Raw genomic sequence first — 27991 nt, forward strand, 5'->3', positions numbered from 1 at the left:
TTTGACTTATTTGAACACAATGATATTATATAATTTGTTTCTTAAGATAACGTGCTTTTCGTATTCCGTATTGCAATTTATTACACTTTTCAATTAGATATTAAAATATTACCGATAAAATCAAGAATTATTATATGGTGTTATTTTTGGTGAAGGCTTTTTTAATTGTACTTCTTAAAGTGAAAAAAAAAAGTGAATTGTTAAAACATAATTCAGTGATAATTAATATTAAGCTAGCTCTCTTAGACTCAATTTTAATATAATTTAATATTCTATTGTATAGTGTATACTAGGTTTGTAGCGGGAAGGACTGAATTATTTTCCAATTAAATGTGATGAAAAAAGTTGATTTTATTTGTTTACATCCCTAAAACCTCCCACAGGGTTCTCGCAACAAATAAACGACTTTTTAACGATCCTTGCAATTTTCTCCTTGTCGAATGCTAATAATCTGGCTGGATACAGAATACAGAAAACGACATTTACAAAATGTCATTGATTTCAACTGGTAGTCAATGGCCGTAGTACAAGGGATCGACCACTTCGATAAAGCGGCACGACACGAGAACCCTCTCATCGTGGCCGCCGGTAACTACATTCCCGATCCTGCGGACAGAATGGAAAGCAGTCGACGTCGCCCCAAACACGTCATTTCGGATCCTCCCGATCCACTAACGGTGCTTTTAGGAAAGTCAAGCACCGGTCACCGTTCTCGTCGAACCCGTCGCTTGCGACGAAGGGCTCGACCAGTAAATTAACTGAGCCCACTGAGTTTCTCGCCGGATCTTCTCAGTGGTCGCGTTTCCGATCCGGTGGTAGATTCTGCGAAGCACGGCTCTTGCTAGGGTTCGTGTTAGCAACGTCGTCAGGTTTGAGCCCCGTGAGCTCACCTATTAGTTAAGGTTCCGCTGAAATAGCTTCTCAAGGCTATCAGCTTAGGTAGGAAAAAAAAAAAGACATCGAAAAGGCGATCTTAACAATGCCCTTCATCTCAAGGTGAGTGGCGGTTATGTTGTGCTAAGTGTTTATGAACTCCATTAGCTATTTAATATCAGGAGGGTCTTTATCTCTACAGCTCGACTAATATATTTGAAGGATTCAAAATGACCAAATGAGAAACAAATTTAGATTTTTATGTTTATTGTAAAGTCATAGGCTAGGTTTACAAATAAGGTTCGGGGAACTCGAAGGTAACTTCGCGTCCCGTTAGCTTCTTGTATACAGACTGGAAGGTGTCCACCTGAAAAAAAATAAACAATATTTAGGCATTAATTTTAATATATTAACTTTTTTAAGTACATACTACATGGACAAGAAATTATTAAAGTGAACAAATGTAATGAAATATAAATGATAACATTGTGGACAAACACACATTCATACATTTATCAAAGCTAATAAAAGGAAGCATGTGAAATGAAAACTATCATTCTATATGTTACTTAATCCCACATATTTCGTTTCAGGAGTAAGATAGTTTTTTATTTTGATATGCAGTTTAACAAAAATTCTAATCATTATTTATGTTCTTAGAAAAATTTATAAGTTCAGTGAAAATCCATACCTACTATTTGTAAATTATTAACATTACTCACTTTATGTTCAATTGTAGTCTGTTGGTTTTTGTCTAAGTGCACCTTAATGAGCTGTGAGCCGTCCAACTTGACCCTGATGCGCTTGCCTACGATCTCAGCAGGGAAGACCAAGTCCTCGAGGATAGCATCGTACACAGAGGTCAGTGTCCTGCAGAATACAAAGGAAACAAAAAAACATTAGATATGGGTCTTTTGTACAGATTGAACATTTTCTGAATCAGAATAATAATACTATATTAATAATAAATGAATTAAAAAATATTTCTTGACCCCCTACGGAGCAAAGGTATCTTCACTCCTTTATATATATAGCCCCATACCGACGACTGTTGAATCATACATTTCAGAAGACGTCTGGTGCATTTGTATCTTGCAATGGAGCAGTGTTCGAATCCCGCAAACGAGTACAATTTTTTCTAATGAAATACATACTCAACAAATGTTAACAATTGACTTCCACAGTGAAGGAATATACATCGTACAATAAAAATCAAACCCGCAAATTACAATTTGCGTAATTACTGGTGGTAGGACCTCTTATGAGTCTGCACAGGTAGGTACCACAGCCCTGTCTATTTCTGCCGTTGAAGCAGTAATGAGTTTCGGTTTGAAGTGTGGGACAGGCATAGTACTGTAAAAATGGAGACCTTAGAACTCATATCTCGAGGTAGGTGGCGACATTTACGTTGTAGATGTCTATAAGCTCCGGTATCCACTGAAGATAAGATGGGCATTGAGCTTGTCCACCCACCTAAGCATAAAAAAAAATGTAATAAACAATTTTTTAAAACACAAAAGCACAAGAAAGCCTTAACCAATGCTTCTATTATGAGATTTTTGTGTGACAACATGTTGGTAATCTTTTTTCTAAGTCAAGTATAGTAAGTAGTGATAGTAATGGCATGAGTACTTAAAGGCATAAATTTGAAGACGGATATCTGTCATAAATAGATCTTGATGATACAATTTGTTATTCCTCTCTTATTTCTATACAGGGTGTCTTTCTTGCTTGAAGTGCTTGAAATATTTATAGATTATGATTTGTCTATTTTCCATTTTATTGTGTACTAGTGTATGGCACATTTAGTATTCCATAATTTGTATTTTGGAATACTTGCATCGTTTTTTGGTATTTGTTTCATCTCCACCTTTTTTCGAATTATTGCATAAACATGTGAACAACCTTCGGGTCTTTTTTTTATTTATTTTTTATTGCCTTTGTAGGCAGACGGGCACACGGCCCACCTGATGGTGAGTGGTTACCGTCGCCCATGGACTTCAGCAATGCCAGGGGCAGAGCCAAGCCGCTGCCTACCGATCTTACCGGTCTTAAGTGGTAACATTGAAGCTGATTTATGCATGAACAAAATATCACAATTAAGACGACATTGGATCCAGCATGTCTCTATCCACTGCGCGGAAGACAGGAGGGTGGTATGGAGGAAAATAGTCCAAACATACATAGTGCTCAATAAAGTTCACGACCCTGAGCACTGAGGAACACGATACAAGGAGGAGGAGGATAATTCCACCACACATTTTGAGATAAGACTAAATCTATTTATAATATAAATTATGTCGCACTGTTCACATCTGAAAGCATTACTGTTTTGCAGCATATGTAGGGTAAATACCATAATATATTAAGCTTAGATCAATGACCAATCAAGTACTTTGTAAACACGCTATATCTAGTATGTTATGGATATTTCTTTCAATTGATGATTTAAATGAAATATTTGATTCATTTCCATTTCCTTTGTGAGTTCTATATTAATGAGAGAAGTGCATCACAGTAACTTTACCAGACATCTTTTGATTTACAGGAACCAAAAACATGTGGTATTGGTCACAATTCCTTAACATATATCTACTGGACATTTTATAGTAAATCTACTTTACCTAATTTTGAGAGGCAGTTTATAGTATTCTCAAATACCCTGTACGGACGTTCTAAAAGTTCAACAAACCTTGAGCGTGGCCTCTTTTGTTTGTTAGCAACACGAGTTTTGTGGCTGGGCTTAGGCAGGATCTTACGGTCTCCAACAAAGACTACATGTTTACCACTGAACTTCTTTTCGAGCTCACGGACAAGCCTGATCTGGATCTTCTGAAAGGCCTTCAGTTTGGGCATCGGCACATAGATGATGATCGACTGCAATTAATCAAAAACAAGGTTTTAGATACTTAGTATACTTTTGACATTCCCAAATTTACTGTAAACACAAACACTTCACCCAATATCTTATGTTAATAGTAATTGCTTTATCTCAAGGAGTATTGGCCACATTATAGGTACAGTTAAGTGACATGGTCATACAATTTTCAGGGGCCGAGTTTTAGCAAAATTAGTTTCAGATTAGCGGTCTTCTAAAAATTCATATAATTATCTAGATATTGATCGAATCTATACCAACATTTCGTTCAATTAATTAAGTGATTGTTTATTCTTTGAGTAGTTTTAACAATTAAGGATATTCTACTATGTTTATTAATTCATGTGTACCTTAAAAATTAGTACTATATAGGTTAGGAAACAAAACTGTAGAAAATAAATATTGCACATTTGTTATGAGTGCATAACTTTTTTTATAAATTTTATACCTTCTTATTGTGTAGTTCAATTTCTTTAGCTTTTGTAATGTAAAGCTCCCGAAGTTGGGCTTTGAGGTCGGAGTTGGTTTCGAGTTCGACCAGCGCCTGCGAGATCGAGGTCTCGAAGGAATCCGCCTCAGCACCGCTCGCTTTGATGATCTTCGTACTCATCTGTGAACGTATAACCACTGAATACAAATTTTCATTGACACTGTATAGGTTAGAAAATTGGCGCAAGTCTTGTGCCTTGAGCTTTATATTATTGCACTTTTTAGCACCTCGGAAGGTTCGTTTTAACCACAATTAGGGTATCACTCTATTGAACTCAGAGGAAAAAACTTTCTTTCACTTTCAAAAATCAAAACAACGTTGAGCACCAACATAGGCTTTTTAACACCACAAAATATCTGACTAATCTTTACCGTTCCAATGTAATAAATATTGCAATTACGTTTCTAGACCACTATTAAATCGGTTTAATACAATATTTAGCAATTTTACGCTGAAAAAACATTAAATTTTGGAAAAAAGTTAGTAAGACGGCTACCTTGACAACTTTACGGGAGGGAAAGAGATAGACTACCAGTGTTGCCATTAATTTTCTGAAAGAGCCATCAAACTTGCATTAATTTCCCGGAGCTTTGGTTTCTGCTTTGACGCGTTTAAAGCTACATACGTAATAATAGTATAAATGGATCAATCAATCTAACTTCAAGCTATTTAAAAATATGTCACTATTAATAAAAAAGATATATCACTATCAGTTTTTCTCTAATTTTTTCTCGGAACTGAAGAAAAAGTTTATTTTTACATACATAGTGACATACATAGTGACATACAAAGTGACATACATAGTTACATACATATTTTTGAGTGACATCCAAATTGAAATGAGTGATTTTGTAATCAATAACTTCTCCGTATTTCATTACTGTTATATTCGTGTGCACTGCACATATGGTTTTTTTTTGCGTTCATAATTTGTTTCAGATTTATTTTATACATTTTGGTTTTTAATTTAATGTCCATATCATGGCACATATTGTTTTGAAAGAATCCTAACTCAGTTTGAAATCAAAAGAGTAAAACGAAAATTTTCCAGGTGTTGTTCCTGTCAAGTTAGCAAATAAGTTTTTTAAAGACAGTTTCAGCATAATTGGAAAAGTAAAGTGTGGGCGTATGGTCCCTTTGCCTATTTCAACGAACAAACCATACGTACCATCTGTGTAAAATTAATCTTTTGGCATTTTCCTGAGCGCTAAAATGGACGTGAATTGAACTCATAATAAATTGCCACCATTTTACAAAGATATTTCATTTCACCTCAAACCTCATTTCTTATCTCACCGCATTTAATTAATTTCATTTAATTCCATACTGAATTCTACATAAATTCATTCCGTTCCAATGACAATTTAGAAGTCATCGTGGCCTAAAAGACTTGAACCCAAGCACGTTAATAATTAAAAAAATAGAGAAAAACATAAGCTGGCAGCTGGTTGTCAAGTGTCAAACTATTTTTAACATTGCAAACTGCAAAGAACAAATTCAAATTTCAAATTAGAGTTTGTAAACAGGACAGGAATAATTTTACTATGTTATTAGCTTTCATACACACAGCATGCTTCCAACGATAGTTGATGTTGTGAGAATAATTTTAATACAGTACGGTTACAACTTAAGACGCAGAGTACCTATTTAATCAAATTACTTATACATATAAAATAAACAAACCTTGAAATTACAGTATTCAAAAGTTTCACGTTTTAGTATTTAGTAGATTATGTTTCGGTAGATTATTAATGAATGAAGATTGAAATCCAACATGCAAAGGTACGTGTAAGTTTTAAATTAATAATAGTTTTATTGAAAAATGTAACTAACAAGCTATACAATCGTTTTCTGTTTAATTTGTTTGAATAATCTATGCAAGTAGAATACGAACTGGCTATTAAAAACGCCGACATACCGCCATTAACTCGTTTCAAATATTTAGTTTTGCAGTAATTGCAATTTGATTTTTTTGGTTGGTTTGGTTTTGGTTCTATACAACAATTCTGCTGCTGCTACTATATAAATTTAGTAAGGTTATGGGTCGTCTTCAAATGATCAGCTAGCTAGCCAGTCAAAAGAAATTAATTTTATCATTTGATTATAATAATTATGAGATTTTAATATAACTGCATTTGCTGAGAGTTGTAGATTATAGAAGCTTGAACTTATTATTTCTGATAAGGGTTTTCAAATTTGAATTTTATATGCGGCCTTGTGCTGTATGAAGAGGTCTAGTGTTATGATGGTAAAATTAGACTTGCTTCCGGTCCAGTGTTGTTGTTGATTCCATGCCTTAAAGGCACAAAGATCGGTCTCTATAGCAGTTTGAGTGTATCTAATACTCTACTACACTTATGTATCAGACCATCTTGTGAAAATTGATGAAGCATCTGGGTATTGCCTTGTAAAAATAAAAACCATTTCATACATATTTAAATTATCCAGGTTATGTTTAAGCTATCTATGAAATTAGAGGATCATTATTGAACTGGTGATTGCTGATGCAACATCCAATACATACCAACAATAGGATGAAAAATTTGCATGCATTAACTTTTAAACATTTTATATTATCAATTGATGCATGTGCTGTAGTCTTAGGTAAATTCAAAGAATGCCTGCTAGCCGGGGCCTTATAAAGTATTAACTTGCCAAAATATGTGTTTGTGCTGCTTAGCCTTACACACAGATAAATAAAAATACACTTTAATAGCAAATGAAACGCATGAAATATTCTAGACCCAGCAAACTAGAGATCCACAATTGCACTACTCAGCCAAGGTAAATTAGATCTGTTTATGTTTCAAATACTATAAGTAGGATTAAGCATAAACTATCATATCATCTCATCATATCATATTTTGCAACACCTTATTACTATAAAACATTTGAATAATCTAAATGTGAAAAACGGTTTTATTCTTTTCCATGAAAGCTATGTTAGGAATCATCAAATATTTAAATAAGGCAGTAAGTGGAGGCCATAATAACATAACTAAAACTTCTGTTAATGGTCAGATAGTCTATTTATTTGTTTATAATATGGATCATTATGAAATTGTATATATACATCTCACTACAGTACACAACTAAATATTTTTCTTTATTAAATAAAAAAATATGGTACAACTAAAATAAAAGTAATACAAGCATAAATATAAAATGAAATGTTCCTTGAATAACAATGCTAATCGAGATGGTGGGTACACAGATACAGATGACCAGCTCATGACAGCTTTATTTGACAGTTATTTACCAATTGTTAGCGGTTCGTTGAATATAAATTTGGAGCTGTGGCTGGTATATTTGGTTTATGTTTGTTTGTGTGGTGGATTCGTTTCGTTAAGAGAAGTTAACAAAACTCTTAGCTTAGTTTTTAAATTAAACAAGATTTGTAAGAGGGAGTGCACGGGGTTCAACGAGAGGTGAGGGGGCCTCGGACCGGTGACCTGAGGCGAGCGAAGTCTGTGCTGTTACCAAAGCCACGAACGCCGCGTGCTTCCTAACCACTAAAATTTTGTCATCCGACGCCACTATAGAAAATAAATATATTTTCTCACAAAAAACCTCTGTTAGTGCATTCCACAAACCTACGAACCAACATAAATTACACCAATATACCAGCTACTCATGAGCTGGTCATCTGTGATATTTGCAAAAAATATTATCTTTGGTTAGATAAATAATTATCAAAGAAGATCCTTTGACCTCAAATACGTCTATAAAGTGCCTGTGGGTTTCAATTGTACATTCAAAAGTTCTGTTGATGAGTTTGGTGCTTGAACAGCTGTGATTTCTTAGGCTATAACATAAAAAGGCATAAAATCGTGTGTATAACCGATTTTTGAATAGACTATTCTGATAAGCTCAGTCGGCGAAACTTAAAGCACGGAATCTGAAATCGTCAATTTAATGTACATCAATCATAAATTACAAAGCGATGTCGCACGTTATCGCTCGTTACAAAATATCATAAGTTTAACAACTACGATACAAGATGATAAGAAGGCAATCTACGTGTAATCGAAATTTAGTGATGGGCCATTTTATATATTAAAAGTAGGGGAATATCCGAATAATCGTAAACCGTAAATATATAATACTAGCTGTACCCGGCCGCTTCGCTGGGCATCTAAAATTAACATTATTATTTCTCACCCCCGCAAAGATTCTCATCATTAACGCCCCCGTAACTGGTATAGGGAGTCCAACACTCATATAAGTATTAGCCTATCCATTAAGTACATGTATTTTCTACATGGATACCAAGTTTCAAGTCAATTGGATGCATGGTTCAGTAGTTGTAACGGAACATCCGTAAAAACCACTATAGATTTATATATTAGTATAGATATATATTAAATTACGGAATTCATGCGCCGCTGCGATGAGAGAGAACGTCTTTGGAGTCTATTTTATGGGCAAATTCCTATGCGACACATTCGATTTTCATAGCCTACACCGCCGCGTTCCCTAAAAAAAATCATAATAAGATATACCTATTACGGCGTGACGTTTTTAGACGTTGCTAAACTTTGTATGGGAAAAAGGTACGCCACAGCAGCAATATTCAGAAATGAGGTTGCTCACACGAACGCGTTAAGCTGGAAAGTCGAACGCGTCGAATTAAACATACGTATATTTTTGTCTATCATAATATTAAATATAAAGCGTGTTAACGATGCTACGAAACCATGTGGATAACGTTTTCATTTAAATCAACTTCACTTCTCATATCCGAGGCAAACGGATATTTTTATACCAATTATCGTTCACTTCCTTCGGTCTGATTCTGATAAGAGCTCTCCGCAGTGACCTGTTGGACGCCGACTGCGATCAGCGTTCGAAAAAGTTTTTAACTGTTCATTGTAAATTGGATTAAGTGGTGACTCAAATATTTGGTGGTAAATATCTTAACTTTGCTGGCGTCTTCTAGAAAGTACTGAGCTATAGATATAGAGCAGTGCTGAGAAAATTGGGACGGTTCGGAAAGGTAGCTATTGGAATAATTTTTACCTCGGTCTGATTTCAACGAACAACAAACATGAGGGTTATATTTTAATATAAATCAATTGTCTCATGTATGTGGATACATCACTCGAGGACGGTTTGCTTACTTAGCTGATTAATTTTTAATTGTGTTCGTAATAATTGCAAAACGACAAGTTTCGCAAGAAAGATTTTGTTTTTGGAAAATCCCCTGATAATTTATCATACCGTTAGAGATGCGAAGCGTCTTTGAATTTGACTATTTTACAAATATAAATTACATTATGCTAAATCCTAAATAGAATGCTCTTTTATTTAATTTTGTGTTGATAAACGATTAAACCAACGGGATATCTTAATAATATTAGATGTATCTTCTTTACCAAAATAGTGGTAGATTTTAGTGGTGGTATGGTTTTGATTGGTGGACCTCTTGAGAGTCCGCACGGATAGGTACCACCACCCTGCCTATTTCTGCCGTGAAGCAGTAATGCGTTTCGGTTTGAAGGGTGGGGCAGCCTTTGTAACTATACTGAGACCTTAGAACTTATATCTCAAGTTGGGGGGCGGTATTTACGTTGTAGATGTCTATGGGCTCCGGTAACCGCTTAACATCAGGTAGGCTATGAACTCGTCTACCCATCTATGCAATAAAAAAATAGACACAATAAAGAGTCGAACTTCTTTTAACAGCTTTTTGTACATGGTACATGGTACATGGTTTTGTACATGGTTTTATTATCTCTTCATTAATTACTATTTTTAAAAAAAGACACGTAAAACTTTCCTACGAATTATAGATTATTTAAATGTTGTACATATATTTACATTTTCGAAAAAAAAAAAAATTGCGCTAAAACTATTTTTCAAATATACGTTTTTATTTCTGACTTTTAGTCTTTGCCTTTTAAGGCTTATTTCGATGACAACGTGACCAAGCAAATAATGTGTACTTTATTAGTATAAAAGTAATGTGTATTGTCCACAAGTGCTTACGGCTTGCATTTGTTTCTATATAATACGTATAATGTAACACCGTTAATTGAATTGGCTATGACGCGTCCCCGTCGATTGGCTTTGAGGATTTTGTTTCATTTTCCCTTTGCACAGATTTTCATACTCTTTAAAGCTACCCAGCCCGTTTTTTTTTTATTGCCCGTATAGGCAGACGAGCATACGGCCCACAGCCCACAGCCTATGGCTTCAGCAATGCCAGGGGCAGAGCCAAGCCGCTACCTGCCGTTAAGTACTCTCCATACGCTTCCTTTGAAGAAGGATATGTCATAGCGCAAAATAATCAATTACATCTTGCAAATATCTTTGATCTATGTGGGAACCGACAAGGTACAAAGAAATTTTACGTCCGGGTCAAAAGGGCTGCATAAAAAAATTAAAACATGAAAGTCATTCAAAGCTATGTATATATTACTGTTCATATGAATGGTTAAATCTTCTTCAATGCTGTAACTATAGTGAATTAATTTGAATGCTATTTCTCAGCATCAATAAAAATTAAGTCGACAAACTTTCTGCAATTATGTTTTAATTTATGATCATTTAACTAAACAAGAATTATTAATTATTAGTTGAGTAAATACAACAGTATTTATACAGCAGCTAACGTTAAGAGTATTGTGTTCGTTACGAAGTAGAAATAAAGATAATATTTAAGTAGCCATTGTTCGCATTATCCATTTATTGCATTAGATAAAGAATAATTTATGTACCTACACGTTTCTTTTGTTTCATGAATGTGACATATCTTTTGAACAGTTTTCGTGTAACAAAATTTCGTGAGGGTTTGATCGGATAGAGATAACGATACATTATTATATTTCATAATTTTGTATGGACTCAATAATGCGTTGGGAGAACGTGATTCTTTGAGGTACCCGAGCTTACAGCCCACCTGCTGTTAAGTGGTTACTGGAGCCCATAGACATCTACAATGTAAATGCGCCACCCACCTTGAGATATAATTTCTGAGGTCTCAGTATAGTTACAACGGCTGCCCCACCTTTCAAACCGAAACCCATTACTGTTTCACGGCAGAAATAGGCGGGGTGGTGGTACCTACCCATGCGGATTCACAATATGGGCCACCATCATCAGGCCCACCACTGGGCGCGTCATTGCGTGCAATATTGACAATTCGGCTCCTTTACTCTTCTGATTACCTACCCTTCTTTGAGAGAGGAAGTTTTGGCGTTTTTGGCGAGCCTAAATCACATGACCTTATTATGTTTGATTCGTTTAACAAAATAAGTACTTATGTTACATCTCAAATGTGTTTCATTCTTGAAACGATGGATCTGGAAAAAATCTTTTAGAGAACTGCTTTTTTTTTTTTTTTGGGCTGGAGGGCGGGGTATGTCGGAGTCGAACCGACTAAAACCTCCTGTCTCTCAACAACCAACGTCCAAACCTCGCATGAGACAAAACTCATGAAAAGGCAAAGGGGGGAAAGTGAAGCGTTTAGTGCGGAGCACATCTCTCCCATCACCCTCCCCCTCGGGACGCCGGACTGGTGGTCGTCGGCGCCACGACCACCAGCCCTCTCGGTCGGCAGGCTATCCGAAGCCCGCCTAGATGGCGCCGGTTAGAATGGTCTATCCTACGGAATACCCCGCTGGGTCAGAACCAGCGTGGGTTGAGGATAGCCGGCCTTCCATCACCCGGATGCTCATGCGTAAAACGCGTGCAGAGCAGCTTGCACGACGTCTTCTTAGGTCCCCCTCGCCGGTCCCCAGACCGACATATGAGGGGGACCCGAAACACTTAGAGGGCCAGGGCTTGGGCGAGATCCGCCTCCCTGGCCCCCGCTCGACGGCGGCGGGCCTGTGCGTCTCTCACGCGCCCCGCCGCCTCCTTCTGCGAGATGGTGCACTCGCAAAAGTCGAGCATCGCCTTCCACGACTCGTCGTCACCGAGCATCGATGCCACAACACTCGGCAACGACAAGTCGTTTCCTATTTTTGCGACGAGGACACGGCGCCACCCCTCCCATGCGGGGCAGGCGAAGAGCGTGTGCTCCACCGTGTCCAAGTCGCAACCACAATGGTGGCACTCTGCCGTCGGCTCGGCTCCGATCCGGTGCAGGAACTCACCGAAGCAACCATGCCCAGTGAGCACCTGCGTGAGCCGGAAAGTGAGGCGTCCTCTGTCACGATTCACCCAATTCACAAGAACCGGGCGAATCGCCTCGACGGTCCTACGACCAGCCGAAGGATCGGCCAGCCGTCTGGACCATGACTCCAGCACGGACCGCCGAGATTGGGCCTTCCGCGCTCTGACCACACTGGGGCTGGGACGCGCCACGCCCCGGGAACGAAGGTCAGCCCGCCACTGATAGTCAGCGGCGAGCGCCTCCGCCTCCAGGACCCAAGGCGGCGTCCCAGCCAGTACACACGCCGCCTCGAAGGAGATGGTGTGATAGCCACGGATGACCCTGACCGCGATGGTGCGTTGCGGCCGTTGCAGCAGCTTCGCTACCCCCACGGCCAGGGACTGGCCCCACACGGGCGCCCCGTATAGGGCCATTGATCGCACCACCCCCGTATAGAGACGGCGCGTCACCTGGTCAGGCCCCCCCACGTTGGGCAGAAGCCGGCTTAACGCGCCGGCCACCCCCAACAAACGAGGGACCAGGTTCTGAAAGTGAGCACGGAAGGTCCAACGACTGTCCAGAATGAGGCCGAGGTACTTCAACTGCACCCCGACCTCGATACGGACGCCTCCAACCATGATATGGGCATCGACAGGTGGCACTCTCCGGGGCCTGTGGAACCACATAGAGAACTGCTAACAAGAATTCGATGAGAAAAGTCAAAAATATTTTTTAAAAGTTTTGATAGATGTGTTTTTCCAGCAGTCTAATCAACACGGCAACTTGAAAGGTATCTTTCATAAGATAAAAAAGATTTCTTTAAAGAAGCTTTCTTAAGATAAAGAAGGATAAAGAATGGAAGGTAGAGAAACAAACACATTTTGTGAAACAGAAATAAAAGGAATAAGTAAATTAAAACATTGAAAATCACCTCGTAAAATAACAAAAGTTTAAATACTATGTCAAAATTGTGTCATTTCATGTACAGAAGTTTGCTTGTTATGCAATTAAGCAATTGTTTTCACGTGTCTCGATCATTGACATCAATTGAGAACAATATGCTGATATAGGTTAACATTGCTGTAGTTTATAAGCAAGCTAATTTCTATTTATTTGTGGTATAGCGTAATATTTTTTTTCAAGAATCATCTTTTGATTGATATGCCAAGCGAATCTTCATTTTCAACAACTAGCGCATAATTTGATGGACCTTAAAGAAATTTAAGTTCACAGTATTTTGTTATTGGGGTTCTAAAACAACTAATTATTGTGTTTAACTTTCCGTAACAAAATCAAAAGCATTCTAAAGAAATTGAGTCACAGTCAATTTGTCCTGTTTTAATTTTATTGAATACATTCCATTTTAATTCTGAAATTTATGGAATTTTTTTACGGCAAATAGTTTTTTGCGTTTAGAAAGTTTGCAAACGAAGATTTTAGTTAGTATAGTTTGGGGGGGGGGGGGAATAGTTGAATAGTAGATTTGTTTTTCACACGGGTACAAACCGCATATTATCTGAGCTAAGCTGTGTAAACTAGCCGAACCATGCAAAGTTAGATGCTGATACTTGAGCTAAGCTAACACCCGTATCTTTAGTCGTTCACACGAGCTTAACTCGACTCGACTCAACCTCCAACGCGCGTTTTGGTATGCTTAGTCGTAAAAATAAACTCCACTCAAACGTCCTTGGAAAATTTTCCTAACCGGAGTGAAGTGAACGAACTGTCAAGTTAAGGTACGTCGCGACGTACCTTGAACGTTCCTCAAGGCTGGTTTTCTATCAATGTCCAACTAGTATGTGGACCGCAAATGGAAATATATGATATTGTTGTGCAATGGCCTGGATCTGTGCATGATTCGCGCATATTTTGATAATTTAATTTTGATAATATTTATTAATAAAGTAAATAGTTCGAGGTTAGAATCTTGTTTAGGCTCGTGATTAGACATTTGAAACTCATTATTTTATTTACCTACCTAAGTCATATTTTGCTTACTACCTAATAAATAAAGTCAATGCGATTATAAGTTTTATTTATATAATAATAAGCTGATGGTTGTGGAAAAGTACTTCAACAACACGATGCAATCAAAATCACACAAAAACGGCGAATAAAAATACAAAGCCGGGTCCGAAATCTAAAATAATAATAGGTTAGAAAATAAATAATACACTTTCAAATTTACCGCACGCACACATGTTTACGAATAACTCAGCAACAAAAACATCAAACAAGTTCAATGCTTCTAGTGTCAAACAGACAGCGGCAGCTTGACTTTGACATTAAACAATGACCATAGACTACAGAACTCTATGGGTTTGATGCTAGCTTGATCAAATTTTCCCCAAACTGATGTTGTCGTGGTGACGCAATAACACGACTGTACCTTACTCGAGGACAGTTGAGGAATATTGTAATGGTCGACTAAAAATACCAAACTCGAGTAAGTTTGGGACAAATGTTCGAGCATCATCGGATGAGTTTAGAGTGGAGGACTATTTTACGAAACGTCTAAAGATACGCGCATTAGTCTCTCCGTACTGGCGCACTAGTTTAGTTACTATTAGTGTTATACTTAGCTACTTGCACTACAGAGACTTCGCTTTCGCTTAGTTAGTAATGTGCACATAGCAAAATTCTAGTTTATGTATTGCGGACTTTGATTAAATTCGCTATAATAAGGTCTCATCTGCAACTAGCTTTAAAGTTCACAGTTTTCTGTTGTTGCACTTTCGATAATCAAGTATTCAATACGTTGAATTCATCTTTAACCGCTTTTTTTTTTTTTTTTTTTTTTTTTTTTTTCCTTCCTATGCTGAGAGCTTTGAGAGGCTATTTCAGCGTAACCCTAACTTTTGTAGGTGAGCTCACGGGGCTCAAACCTGATGACGTTGCTAACACGAACCCTAGCAAGAGCCGTGCTTCGCAGAATCTACCACCGGATCGGAAACGCGACCCACTGAAAAGATCCGGCGAGAAACTCAGTGGGCTGTGTCTGAGAGTTAATTTACTCGTCGAGCCCTTCGTCGGAAGCGACGGGTTCGACGAGAACGGTGACCGGTGCTTGAAGTGCCTAAAAGCACCGTTAGTGGATCGGGAGGCTCCGAGATGACGTGTTTTGGGCGACGTCGACTGCTTTCCATTCTGTCCGCAGGATCGGGAATGTAGTTATCGGCGGCCACGATGAGAGAGTTCTCGTGTCGTGCCGCTTTATCGAAGTGGCGCATCGACGCCGACTGCATATACTTACTGGTGGACTCTAAGTCCAGGTCGTCATGGAGGTCGACGTTCCTGACGAACCACGGGGCTCCGACGGCTATCCTGCAAAAACGGGATTGAATAATTTGGAATGACTTTATGTGAGTGCGGGCCGCGTGAGCGAACACTACACTTGCATAGGTCATGACGGGGCGTATGCAAGTTTTGTAGAGTGTCACCTTATTTCTAAGGGACATTTTACTTCGCCTACATATCATCGGGTAGAGACGTCCTAGAATGAAGGCGGCACGGTCGCGTACCGTCTTGATGTGAGGGCGGAATGTCATCCTACTGTCGAGGGTGACGCCTAAATATTTGACCTTCGGGGCCCACGGTATGGGCTGGTCGAACATCGTGATTGGGCGAATGGCGGGGGCGGCGGTGTTGACGCGCCTAGTCGAGAGGGCTTTAACCGCAAAACATCTATATAGTTCGTAAAATACCGACATGGTACATGATATTGTTTCAGCATGAACAATTCAAGAACAAACACGGATTTATATGTACTAGTGGTCCCCCGGTAGTCGAATTTAATTAAAATGATAAGTTTGTACACTATTATGATTATATTGTCAAAGACTATTAAAATTTATACTTCTATAATCACAGATTTTGCCAAGACTCCACTTCAGACAAATATTAATAAGGCAAACAATATTTAATCTATTCTCAATTTGACCACAGACTATAAGCAATAAGAAAAGTTTGACAGTAAACAAATAGTATGCATGCGTGTCTGTGTCAAATACATGGTAATGTGTGAAATGTTTTTTTTATTGATTTAATGTATTTTTTATGCATACTTTAAAATAAAATTTAGCATTCTGCACTCCTCTATATTCTCTTTCTCTATAAGTGAAGAAAATTTCACTCATTCGTCTGCGCGATTTTCGTAAAAAGGGGTACAAAGTTTTTGCTTCACCTATTAATATAGTATGACGTCAATGCGTAGGCAACATTTCAACATTAACACTTGTGTTTCTTTTTTTTTGTTCCTACCTATTCGCTGTTAGCCTAAGGGACTATTCCAGTTACGCCCAGGCTCAACCTGAGAGAATTTGCTAACACTAGTCCTGGCAAGAACAGTGCTGCAGAATCTACCACCGGATCGGAATCGCGACTCACTGAGAAGATCCGGCGAGAAACTCAGTGGGCTCTTGTGTTTGAAAATCGATAATAAATAATAAAATAAATAAATATTTACTAACAATCACGCCACGTTAACTGGTCCCGTGATAAGTTCGTAAAGAACTTGTGTTACAGGTACCAGATAACGGATATAAATGTAAGATATTTATTATACACATACATATATTTAATAGACATCCATAACCCTGGAAAAGACATTTATATGTATCATACAAATATCTTCCGTTGGCGGGATACGAACCCGCGATCCCCCTGTGTAGTGACCATGTCACTTACCACTACACCAGACGGCCGTTAAACTGTATCGAAAATGTGTGTAGATAAGTAACAGCTTAGTTTACTTATCGAATAGTACATAAACGGTCTTTATATGAATTGAATTCGACTTGAGTGTCGGTACCACACAAGTCTGTTTGTTCATAGCATTCATAAGCACCATGAAAATCATAGAATTTGAAGAATATAACAATTTATACCTACTTTATTAATATTACAAATATGAAGGACTGCATGTTTGTCCTTCTTTCACGCCGAGACGGAGTGACATGATTTTTTATGTGATTATATTAGGTCAGGAGTTACATTACCTTATTAGATACCTATTATTTAAAAAAAAAGTCATTCTTACGGGAAACTACACTGACAAATTTCCTTTAATACGCAGGCGAATTTTTTTTAATGCTTAGATGGGTGGACGAGCTCACAGCCCACCTAGTGTTAAGTGGTTACTGGAGCCCATAGACATCTACAACGTAAATGCTCACCCACCTCGAGATATAAGTTCTAAGGTCTCAAGTATAGTTACAACGGCTGCCCCACCCTTCAAGCCGAAACGCATTACTGCTTCACGGCTGAAATAGGCAGGGTTATGGTACCTACCCGTGCGGACTCACAAGAGGTCCTACCACCAGTAACTGTAGTAATTGCACCATAATTTAGTTGTTCAATAACATAACATTAATACTAAGCCGATCTGCCACGCGAACTAAATATACTAAAAGAACTAAATTACGGTGATATTTGTCACTATTAAAAACAATGGTGGGTAATAAATGCGTATTTTTCATTCAACGCACGCACATACGTACGATGACTCATAGAATTGTTTATCAGCTGTTGTAATTTTATGGCTATGATAACAGCGAAACGAGTCGAATTAAACTGTAAAAAAATCGACAATACCACGTCTAGTGTGCTTCTGAAGGTATATGAAGAAACAGTGTTGTTAGTTCATATGTATCTTGTAGTCTTGTACAAAACTGCTCCATTTTCCAATTAGTATACAAGGTAACTATTAGGCAAGCTATTACATTTATAAAATAACTATCTGACCCGGCAGACTTTGTAGTGCCTCAATCGATAAATAAAAGACACATCAAAGGAAAAACAAATTGTTTGTTTTTATATAATTCCGAGCTTTTTTATATTTTCTCACCTTTTAAACCTTCCCTGGACTTCCATGAATAATTCAAGACCAAAATTAACCAAATCGGTCCAGCCGTTCTCGAGTTTTAGCGAGACTAACGAACAGCAATTCATTTTTATATATAGAGATTAAACGTAGAAGTGCTGGAACACTTAATAGCGGTCATTTTTAAATTAGGAAATTTAAGCCTGAATCTTGCAATAATATTTATATACAAAACTTTCGGGAGATTTAACTAGGTCATATTTTTGTATTTATAAACATCAGTGTTTTGCGGTTTCGTCAGCTTTAAATTTCAAATTCAGAATGGCGCTGCATTTTCGCGGGATTACCTAAGTGTTATCGTGTCACTAGGTGTAGACATGAGTCGTATCTCGCTTTTATGTATAAAGAAAATAAAAATTCCTTAGTATGTGTTAAGTGTGATGACAGTTTTAATCCATAGAAACAGCCCACTGAGTTTCCTGCCGGAACTTCTCAGTGGTCGCGTTTCCGATCCGGCGGTAGATTCTGCGTAGCACTGCTCTTGCTAGGGCCAGTGTTAGCGACACTCCCGGTCTGAGCCCCGTGAGCTCACCTACTAGTTCGGTGAATCTAGAATAACCCCTCGAGGTTACTAGAATAGGTAGGAAAAAAGATGACAGTGCTTGAACTGGAAGGTGTTGACGTTGACAACGTATGTCAGTTTTTTTTAAAATATAAATTTACATGTTCGCTGGGCAAAGGGAAGCATTACAAAAAAAAAAAAACTATAATCTTGCAGTGGCCCATGTCAGGGACAATGCACTATGCCTATATAACACGATAACGAGATTTTTGTTTAAAATTATTCAGCAAATTACATTATGCACTATGAACTCACAATATATGGGAATTTCCGAACTTTTATTGCTTCTTTTTAGGTAAAATAATACATACAGGCATAGTTGAGATGTTTCATTCAGAAATATTACTTTCCTTTTTGTACTGGGTTCGAGTCTCATATAACACGGTTTCTAACAACACGGGACTTTGTAGGAACATATCTACCTATGTTCAAACAAAACAAAAAGTTTCTAATCTAAGCCGTTTGATTGAAGGTTGTTATTTTTTGTTTTAGTTACATAATGCCACGAGCAGTTTTAGTGACGGGTGGTGCGGGCTATGTTGGCTCCCACACCGTGATAACGTTATTAGAACGACAGTCGGACGGCGATCCTTTGGAAATCGTGGTGGTGGATAACTTGTCGAACGCTTACTGCGCCGAGGGCGAGAAGAAACCGGAAGCGTTGAAGAGAATCGAAGAGTTGACCGGGAAGACGGTGCATTTTTATAAAGTAGACATCAGATGTGCCGAGGCCTTGGACAGGATATTTGAAAATGTGAGCCTCAAATCGATTTGATAAAAAAAAAAACGACTTTGACTATTTAATCCCGCGTTTTTTTTTTAATTGTCGGCCAATGCTTTTGTCGTTCGTGGCCGTGTAAACTGTAAAGGAATCGAAACGTCGGGTTGTAATAAAACAACAAAAAAAGCGCGATATTAAACCGTAAAACCATTTCTAATTATGTCTACGACTGTGGCAAACCTATGAAAATATGATTTGGTGAAATAGTTCTATATGCTCTGTTAGTGTCGTCTGCTATAAGACACGAGGTCTGAAGTCTTTGGTTTTAGCGCAATTCTCTTATAAGTCAGCTTAGCACTTACACTAGGACGTAACTTGAATTCCATTAAGTAAATTAATAGCTGGGAACAAAACACGCACGGTCATTCGGACCCAAATTAGGAGTTATAGGTACCAGAGACTGATAAACATACTTATATGCGTCTAAATATATACATAATAAACACCCAGACAAAAAGCAAACAAACCTATTCATCACATAAATGTTTGCCCGATGTGGGAATCGAACCCGCGACCCTTGGCGCCACAGTCAGTGCTGTTAACTACAGCACCACGGAGTCAGTCATTCAGAGTTAGAAGACGTTCTTCTTAAAATTTCCAGCACAACATCGATTGCGTAATACATTTCGCGGCTTTGAAAGCCGTCGGAGAGTCGGTGGAGAAGCCTCTAGAATATTATCAGGTTAATATCAACGGAACTTGCACACTGTTCGAGGTATGTACGTATAACTTAAATATTGTGTGTAAACGTTAGTCTATATCTATACTAATATTATAAAGAGGAAAGATTTGTTTGTTTGTTTGTTTCGAATAGGCTCCGAAACTACTGGACCGATTTGAAAAATTATTTTTCCATTAGAAGCCGACATTGTCCCTGATGAACATAGGCTACTTTTTTAATTATGTTTTTTTTTTTTTTTGGTTTCATGTGTGTTTTAATGTTTCCGAAGCGAAGCGAGGGCGGGTCGCTAGTTATTCATAAATAAAAAAAAAACACTGCATTTCATTTCGCAGTTACTGCATTTTCGCCACTAATAAAAATGTAAAAATTTGGTATATTCTAGTGGTAAGTCGTATTGTGATCTCGCATGATTAGGTCTTCTATTGCCTTAGTAGACAGACGAACACGCTGACCCGGATGTAAGTGTGTACCGTCAGTCATTTCTTACTGGTGGTAGGACCTCTTGAGAGTCCGCACGGGTAGGTAATGGTACACCCTGCCATTTCTGCCGTGAAGCAGTAATGCGTTTCCGTTTGAAGGGCGGGGCAGCCGTTGTAACTATACTGAGACCTTAGAACTTACATCTTAAGGTGGGTGGCGCATTTACGTTATAGATGTCTATGGGCTTCAGTAACCACTTAACACTAAGTGGGCTTTGAGCTCGTCCACCCATCTAAGAAATAAAAAAAGGCCCGTGAAGTCGCTGCCCACCACTGAGTGGTCTCGTTAAACATTATGGAGAGGAGCTTATCCCAGAGCTGATTTTAAAAACTCCATAACGGGATCATCTCGCCCAAATGTTCGGAGCACTCCGGGCATTGGCACTATAGTTACATATTATATGATGTAGATAGCGGCAGTCGTGTAGTCATATTCGTGGGGTGCTCTCTTACACCTATTTAATCACACGATCGCTTTATGAAAGAAATGGACGGAACTAAACGCAGACTTACGCTTCAAATCAATTTTCAGATAATGCGGAAACACGGCGTCCACAAGCTGGTCTACAGTTCGTCGTGCACGGTTTACGGTGAGCCGGAGTATCTGCCAATCAACGAGTCGCACCCGACGGGAAAGTCCCTGACCAGCCCCTACGGAAAGTCGAAGTACTTCTGCGAGGAGATCATGAAAGATTTGTGTGTGAGCGATAAGGTAAGATTTTTATTTCACCGGTGTGCTTAGTGCGAGCTTTTTAACGTTCTCGATAGCGTTAAAGTTAACTCAAATTTGTATGGAACGTTTGCCGCTAGGGGCGCTGTTCCAAACGTTAAAAAACTGGCACTAAGCACACTGGAATTTAAATATTCATGTTTAGACCATTTCTATCAGATCCAAATAAAATGCGATCTCTCGAAAACAAAATTGAAATTAGTTCAGAAATAACATAGTCCTAGTTGCCATCGTCATGAATGACGTCGAAAACTGAATTGAAGACATAAGTTAATGAAGGGAAGGGTTTAAGTACAACTTTTAAGATTTTTTAGTTTTTACATTGAATGAAGGCGTTATATGCCTATAAACCATATTAGACCTTAAATCTCCGAGTTTAAAGGCTATTTTTAGAAATTGCATGTGATGAGTTATTTACGAAGAAAAAGTACAAGGTTACAAAAGTTTGTTGCGCGTTTTCTCAAAATTAACACATTGTATCATATCACCTTCATCCACTCATGTCTTTAATTATACATAACTACCGCCTCACCCTTCGAATCAGAATGCATTGCGGTTTCGTAACACCTGATGACGTCACACATACGACGGAATGCAATATTTTCCTTTGCCTAAATATAGTTCACCAATATGTGAAGGATAGAGGGCACAAGTGTCCGTGAAAAAGCCACCGAAGAGGGCGGCGTCACCGTAGCGAATGCTGTAATTTCAAAGATGGCGCCTAAAGTTATTGGAACGTAGTTTGTTATCGCATGTTTCGTATGCGTGCCGAGGGAAAAACCGACTTAATTTTACAAAGATTTTAGAGACACTTCCCGATCAACTAGGAAACTTTTTGTTTTATCGTTTCAGCATGTCGTAAATTTAGGGAATATTTTAGATATTTATGATTAAAAAAAATACTAATCTATTCTTTTGACTAATGCTCAAGAAATGTATCTGCAATAAAAACTTTATTTCGCAATTCTTCATATTGAATTATTATTTGTTTAACAATTACCTTCAAAAAAAAAATTGCAAAAGCAACTCCGTTCCAATCTGGTGCCTATAAGACGCCTCTCTATTTTTTGTATTGCCATGTTAAATTTTTCGACTTGACACATTTCACTTCACTTCACTTGCAACACTAGCGCTGTTTTGACGGGTTCTTATAAATTGCTGTCAACAGCATAAACTCTAAGCTTGTCTACTATTTAATAACTTTTACCTCTTCCGTCTATGCAAACAAATTAATAATATTTGCCTTTCAATTGTATGTTTACAAATAAGATATGCGTATCATTCTTAAAAAATTGCAAACGAAGACTACAATTGCTTCATACAAAAGTATAGTAAAGTCGGTTTTTGGCAGAAATGGGCGATAATATCTTTACGATACTTCAATCCGGTCGGGGCCCACGAAAGCGGCCGAATAGGAGAGGATCCCTCTGGCATACCCAACAACCTAATGCCTTACATTTCCCAGGTAAGTTTTTTTATTTTTTTATTTAGTTATCTCTCACTTTTTGGGGGGATCGCGAGGAATGAAGTGGTGTGATTTGTATTATTTTGTCTATTTAGTGTTTGTTCAGGTTTAAATGTGTAATAACGGTGGTTTATTAACTGTTTAATATCTGTGAAAGCGCACAAATGTGGGAAAATGAAACAAAGTCGCTGAACGTAACTTCTCGGGATTCTCCAAAAAGTCCACTGAAAAAGTCTCAGTAAATGACCACCATTTTACTGATATTATATTTCATCCCATATCATCTCATCTCATTTCATATGATTTCATTTCATAATATCATTTTTCATATAAAAATCTATATAAAAGATTAGGCTGTATGGTATGATACCTTTGCCTTTCCAATTGGAAAATAAAACTACTACTACTCTAGTTATCTCAGCGGCTATTCGTTGCTGATATTGTATAGGGTTAGCAACTAATCATAAATGGAGAAAACACATTTCGGTGTTTATAATTTAAATAGGAACCAGTTAATTTAGTGCACATTGTATTATTGACTGAATGGTAAGCTTGACTGCCGATAATGTCAGACAACGGAAATTGTGTAGATTGTCTTCATTGACTTTAGGGTTCTGTTTTTTTTCTTTTAATTTACAATTTATCATAATACATACGATATTTATAAAAATAATTAATGAGATTAACATCAACGTAATCGAAGTCAGGTCGAGGTCAAAGTCGAGGTCAGGTGCAGGTTAATAATGCATTGATAATTATCAATGCATTATTAACCTGCACCTGATGTTAAGTGGTTACTGGACATAGGCATCTACAACGTGAATGCGCCACCCACCTTCAGATATAAGTTCTAAGGTCTCAAGTATAGTTACGACGGCTGCCCCACCCTTCAAACCGAAACGCATTACTGCTTCACGGCAGAAATGGGCGGGGTTGTGGTACCTATCCGTGTGGACTCACAAGGGTCTTACCACCAGTAAACTTTACAGATAGTCAATTTTACAGATAAGACTTCACAGACAATCAATTTCTTTTTTTTTTAATTAGGTAGCAGTCGGTCGGCTAACGGAGCTGAAAGTGTTCGGCGACGATTATCCCACCGCGGACGGGACCGGCGTCCGGGACTACATCCACGTGTGCGACCTTGCCGCGGGACACGTGCAGGCCATAAAACTGTTCCACCAGCCGGGCTTCAACGGTTTCCATGCTATTAATTTGGGTACAATTTTTTTTCTGGCCGAATAGAAATAGTTATAAACCGCATTATAATTATTAAACATATAAGAAAATTCAGATACGATTTAGATCCTAGATAATTATATTTAATCAATCTGTAAGGATACTTATCTGTGACGTCCCTAATATTAACATTTCGTATTCAAACACCATTCAGTGTATATGCATGATCGAGACGTTTGCGATCCGCCGAAACATCAAGAATTTATTGAATGTGAAAATTGTGTTAACAACCCCATAATAATGTCGCGATAATCGCGAAAGTTTAAAACAATGTATCCCAAAATTATATTTTTACATGGCTGTTTGACATCGACCCCTTATCCTCAGCCTTTTTCAATAGAAAAAAAAACTATTGTATCGGGAACAACGTTAAAGGTCTTGAGTGTTGTCGCAGGTATGGAGGGTAAAGGGTAAAGAGCACCATCTTGTTTAAGGGACAAAATTGTCCGTCCGTAAACGGAAAGTTATTGTCGCAAGACTCACCGAAATAGCACTCGTTCAGGAAGTGGAAGTGATATGAATATAGCAATTTCAAATAGAGTGAGGTATGGTAGTTTATGGCAGTGTTTTTAAAATCCTTCTACTTGCTACAGTGGCGCCAACTAGATTAGCTCCCTTTCAGCCGACTTTTTTGTAATACACAACTAATAGTCAATAATATGGTAGTGGCAGAACGTCTTGTGAGTCCGCTCGGGTAGGTACCACCACCCTGCCTATTTCTGCCGTGAAGCAGCAATGCGTTTCGGTTTGAAGGGCGGGGCAGCCGTTGTAACTATACTGAGACCTTAGAACTCATATCTCAAGGTGGGTGGCGGTATTTATGTTGTATATGTCTATGGGCTCCGGTCATCATTTAAAACCAGGTAGGCCGTGAGCTCGTGCACCCATCTAAGCAACAAAAATAAATTAATAAATAATAGTTTAATAAAACTAACAAAATACGCTTTTATAGAAAATCCAACTAAAAATAGTTTTTTTTTTAAATAAATTTGAATTAAAAATAGTGTAAAAAAAATGATTTTATTGTTAAAAAAGCGTAGGGTGCATGGTATCAGTAGTTATAAATATTTTATGAACAGATATGAGTAGAAGGGTTATTTTGATAATATCCTAAAAAACAGCCCTATTTTTAATTCAAATTTATTAAAATTTATTTTCTATTTTTAGTTGGATTTTCTATAAAAGCGAATTGTGTTAGTTTTTTTAAACTATTATTTCTTTTTCATTTTGTAGTTAAATTTTTTTTTTTTCAATATTTATTTTTAATACTGAATTGTCGGTCCTTAATAAGTATGCCAAATTTCGAGTTAATCCGGCGTTTTGAAGGGGGTCAAAATCATGTTCAAATATTCAGTTACCAACATACCTACATACGTCTGAAGCTAATAAAAGCGTATTAAAAATACACAGATCTCATACTGAAATCCTCCTTAGTTCTATCCTCTATGGTTGCAGGTACGGGCACTGGTTACTCGGTGCTGGAGATGGTAGCGGCGTTCTCCAACGCGAGCGGGCGGGCCGTGCCGCACGCCGTGGCGCCGCGTCGCGCCGGTGACGTCACCGCGAACGTCGCCGACGTCGCGCTGGCGACGCGCTCACTCGGCTGGCGCGCGACGCGGAGCCTGCACGACATGTGCCGCGACACGTGGCGCTGGCAGGAGGCCAACCCCAACGGGTATCATCGAATTTAAAATATTTCTTCATCCTGAGACGGGGAGTAACAAAGCCTCGGCTGCATTAGAGTACTTGTGGTTTGTTATTTGTTGTTCGTATTCGCGGGATATTTTACTCTGAACATATAAAAGTCAAACGCACAATTTCCACAATATCTATAATGTATAAAATGTTATAATATAAACTAAAAGAGTAAACAACTTAAATCGACGCGCGCGAATCTCTTTGCATGACGTCACGGGACACCTGCGTGTTCAGGAACTCCGATCGCATCCGATGACGCCCGAGCGCGACCGAATGTTGCGCGCTACAGATACTTAACGGTAGGTAGCGGCTTGGCTCTGCCCCTGGCATTGCTGAAGTCCATGGGCGACGGTAACCACTCACCATCATGCTGGTCTGCCTACAAAGGCAATAAAAAAATGTTCAGTCAATACAAGTTCAAACTTAATGTGCCCCCAGCTAACAGTTCACAGAAACATTTATAAGTCAGATATACACAAATATTTCAATGAAAATTGTGAATGTTTCCAACTAATATTTTAGAAAAAAATTATCTTTTCTAGAAAATATCTTATACTATCTTATAACTTCACTTAACATATTTAATTTAACATAATTTAATACTAGTGTTCGATGCGGCCATATTATTTTGATTTTTTTTTAAAACATACCAAAAATCACACGTTCCTATATATGTGTTGCCATTTTCGTAATTTATTCTACGCCATTTATTATAATAAAAATAATATATTTTAATTATTTAATTTAGTATATTTATTCGTTAAACTTGACCAAAGTTGACTCAACCAAATATGTTATGTTCTAAAAATAGTTGTTACACAAAAAGCATTTATAATTTTAATAAATATTTAGGATGCTATAGAATTTTATAAACATATTCGTTTCCATTGCTGACTGACTTTGTCGATTCAACATTTAAAAGAATGATAGTATATTAACGAAATTAAGAAATTATTTATTTTGAGTGTTCTGAAGGAATTTTGTACTCGTATCTAGTGAAGCGTCTGTGTCGATGTCTTTGCCTATTTACATATAGGATATCCTTAAAAAAAAAAAACTGTAATAATTTAATATCAACGGGCATCGAGTCGTTTTTTTTTTTCGTGAAATTTTGCATAAACTTCTAAAAGTACGATTACCAAAGTGAATTCATACAAAATGTTATAAATGTTCGTATCGTGAATTTCGAGTCATGATTTGTACTCAAGTCCGCATTTAATAACTTGACAAAATTTTGTTTAGCATTTCTCTGTAATCATATCATTCCTGTAATGTAATATTATTTTTAACTTTTGGTGCTACATATTTTATTTTGTTATGTAAAAAAAATGTTTAATTAAATGTTTTATTTACAATAAATTTGTTTTTATTTACATGATAAAAATAATATAGTTTACTTCTAAATGATTCCGCCCGAGGTGTCCCCCTTTGACGTGTAATACTTTTGAAATTACATGATGTTGTTTTCGATTTAATGATTAAGTACTGTTTAACTTATACTTTTTTCATTATGGCAATCGGCCTCCCGTAATGGCATTGTTGCCAGTTTCAAGTTAAAAAAATCTCAATTATTTTATACGTATATACACATGCCATCTTAAAGATATGAAAAATTATATGGTGCGGAATTAAATGAAATAATGTAAGACTGAGATTTTTTTTGGATTTCTGTAGATTATTGAAAGAACTTGACAAACAATGTTCAGCGACTTTGCTTCATTTCCCACACTTGCGAACTTTCACAGAAGCTAAACATTTCACAAGCCACGTCTAAACCTCAAGAAACACTAAAACGGAAAAATAAATTAATACACATAACTTCGCTTCTCGCCTTCCTCCTTACGTTATACTTTTGTGGCACTATATAGATTTTTGCCTAAGCCTTTGCCTTTATCCATTAAAAGTTTGTATTTTTTAAGTTATACTTGTTTAGGCGCGTTATGAAAAATTGATGAGAGTGAAATTTTAAGATGCGCGCGCACCGTGACACAAAATTAACAGAAATGAAGTTGCCCACTAAATCGCTCATTACAATACGAACGACGTAACTTGGCGAGTCTGAATATAGCCGCAGGTGAACTTTCGCGCATGTACACTCTTAAAAAAAAAGTGTTATTAGCTTTCACTTTTTTAAT

At 37.6% G+C, this 27991-nt stretch overlaps 2 protein-coding genes across 5 annotated transcripts; one reads left to right on the forward strand and one right to left on the reverse strand.

Moving 5' to 3' along the window:
* Nucleotides 1–1123: 1123 nt before the first annotated feature.
* RpS7 (ribosomal protein S7) lies at nt 1124–4887 on the reverse strand. Of its 2 annotated transcripts, none has more exons than XM_028177040.2 (5): nt 4738–4887; nt 4200–4361; nt 3566–3750; nt 1596–1743; nt 1124–1240 (listed from the first exon to the last, which is right to left on the reverse strand). In XM_028177040.2, exons 1-5 carry the CDS (start codon nt 4783–4785, stop codon nt 1163–1165), a joined length of 621 nt encoding a protein of 206 aa, XP_028032841.1. In that variant the 5' UTR covers nt 4786–4887; the 3' UTR covers nt 1124–1162. The 2 variants fall into 2 exon arrangements, with proteins under 2 accessions (XP_028032841.1, XP_028032842.1); XM_028177041.2 differs by having other exon boundaries at nt 4613–4754.
* An 805-nt stretch (nt 4888–5692) lies between these two features.
* On the forward strand, nt 5693–26097 carry Gale (UDP-galactose 4'-epimerase). Of its 3 annotated transcripts, none has more exons than XM_028177072.2 (7): nt 5693–6023; nt 19275–19536; nt 20165–20278; nt 21257–21436; nt 22806–22919; nt 23967–24138; nt 25614–26097. In XM_028177072.2, exons 1-7 carry the CDS (start codon nt 6016–6018, stop codon nt 25847–25849), a joined length of 1086 nt encoding a protein of 361 aa, XP_028032873.2. In that variant the 5' UTR covers nt 5693–6015; the 3' UTR covers nt 25850–26097. The 3 variants fall into 3 exon arrangements, with proteins under 3 accessions (XP_028032873.2, XP_028032874.2, XP_028032875.2); XM_028177073.2 differs by lacking the exon at nt 5693–6023 and adding an exon at nt 9051–9237; XM_028177074.2 differs by lacking the exon at nt 5693–6023 and adding an exon at nt 9054–9148.
* Nucleotides 26098–27991: the final 1894 nt, after the last annotated feature.

Source organism: Bombyx mandarina, chromosome 20 (genome assembly GCF_030267445.1).
Source record: "Bombyx mandarina strain Sakado chromosome 20, ASM3026744v2".
Classification (NCBI taxonomy): Eukaryota; Metazoa; Arthropoda; class Insecta; order Lepidoptera; family Bombycidae; genus Bombyx; species Bombyx mandarina.

Coding starts and splice junctions, on each gene's coding strand:
- RpS7 (XM_028177040.2), bottom strand. CDS start 4,785: ATGGCAACACTGGTAGTCTATCTCTTTCCCTCCCGTAAAGTTGTCAAG. Junction 4,362..4,737: donor CCTCCCGTAAAGTTGTCAAG/GTAGCCGTCTTA, acceptor ATACGTTCACAG/ATGAGTACGAAGATCATCAA. Junction 3,751..4,199: donor TTGAACTACACAATAAGAAG/GTATAAAATTTA, acceptor GATTAATTGCAG/TCGATCATCATCTATGTGCC.
- Gale (XM_028177072.2), top strand. Junction 19,537..20,164: donor TGGACAGGATATTTGAAAAT/GTGAGCCTCAAA, acceptor TAAAATTTCCAG/CACAACATCGATTGCGTAAT. Junction 24,139..25,613: donor TTTCCATGCTATTAATTTGG/GTACAATTTTTT, acceptor CTATGGTTGCAG/GTACGGGCACTGGTTACTCG.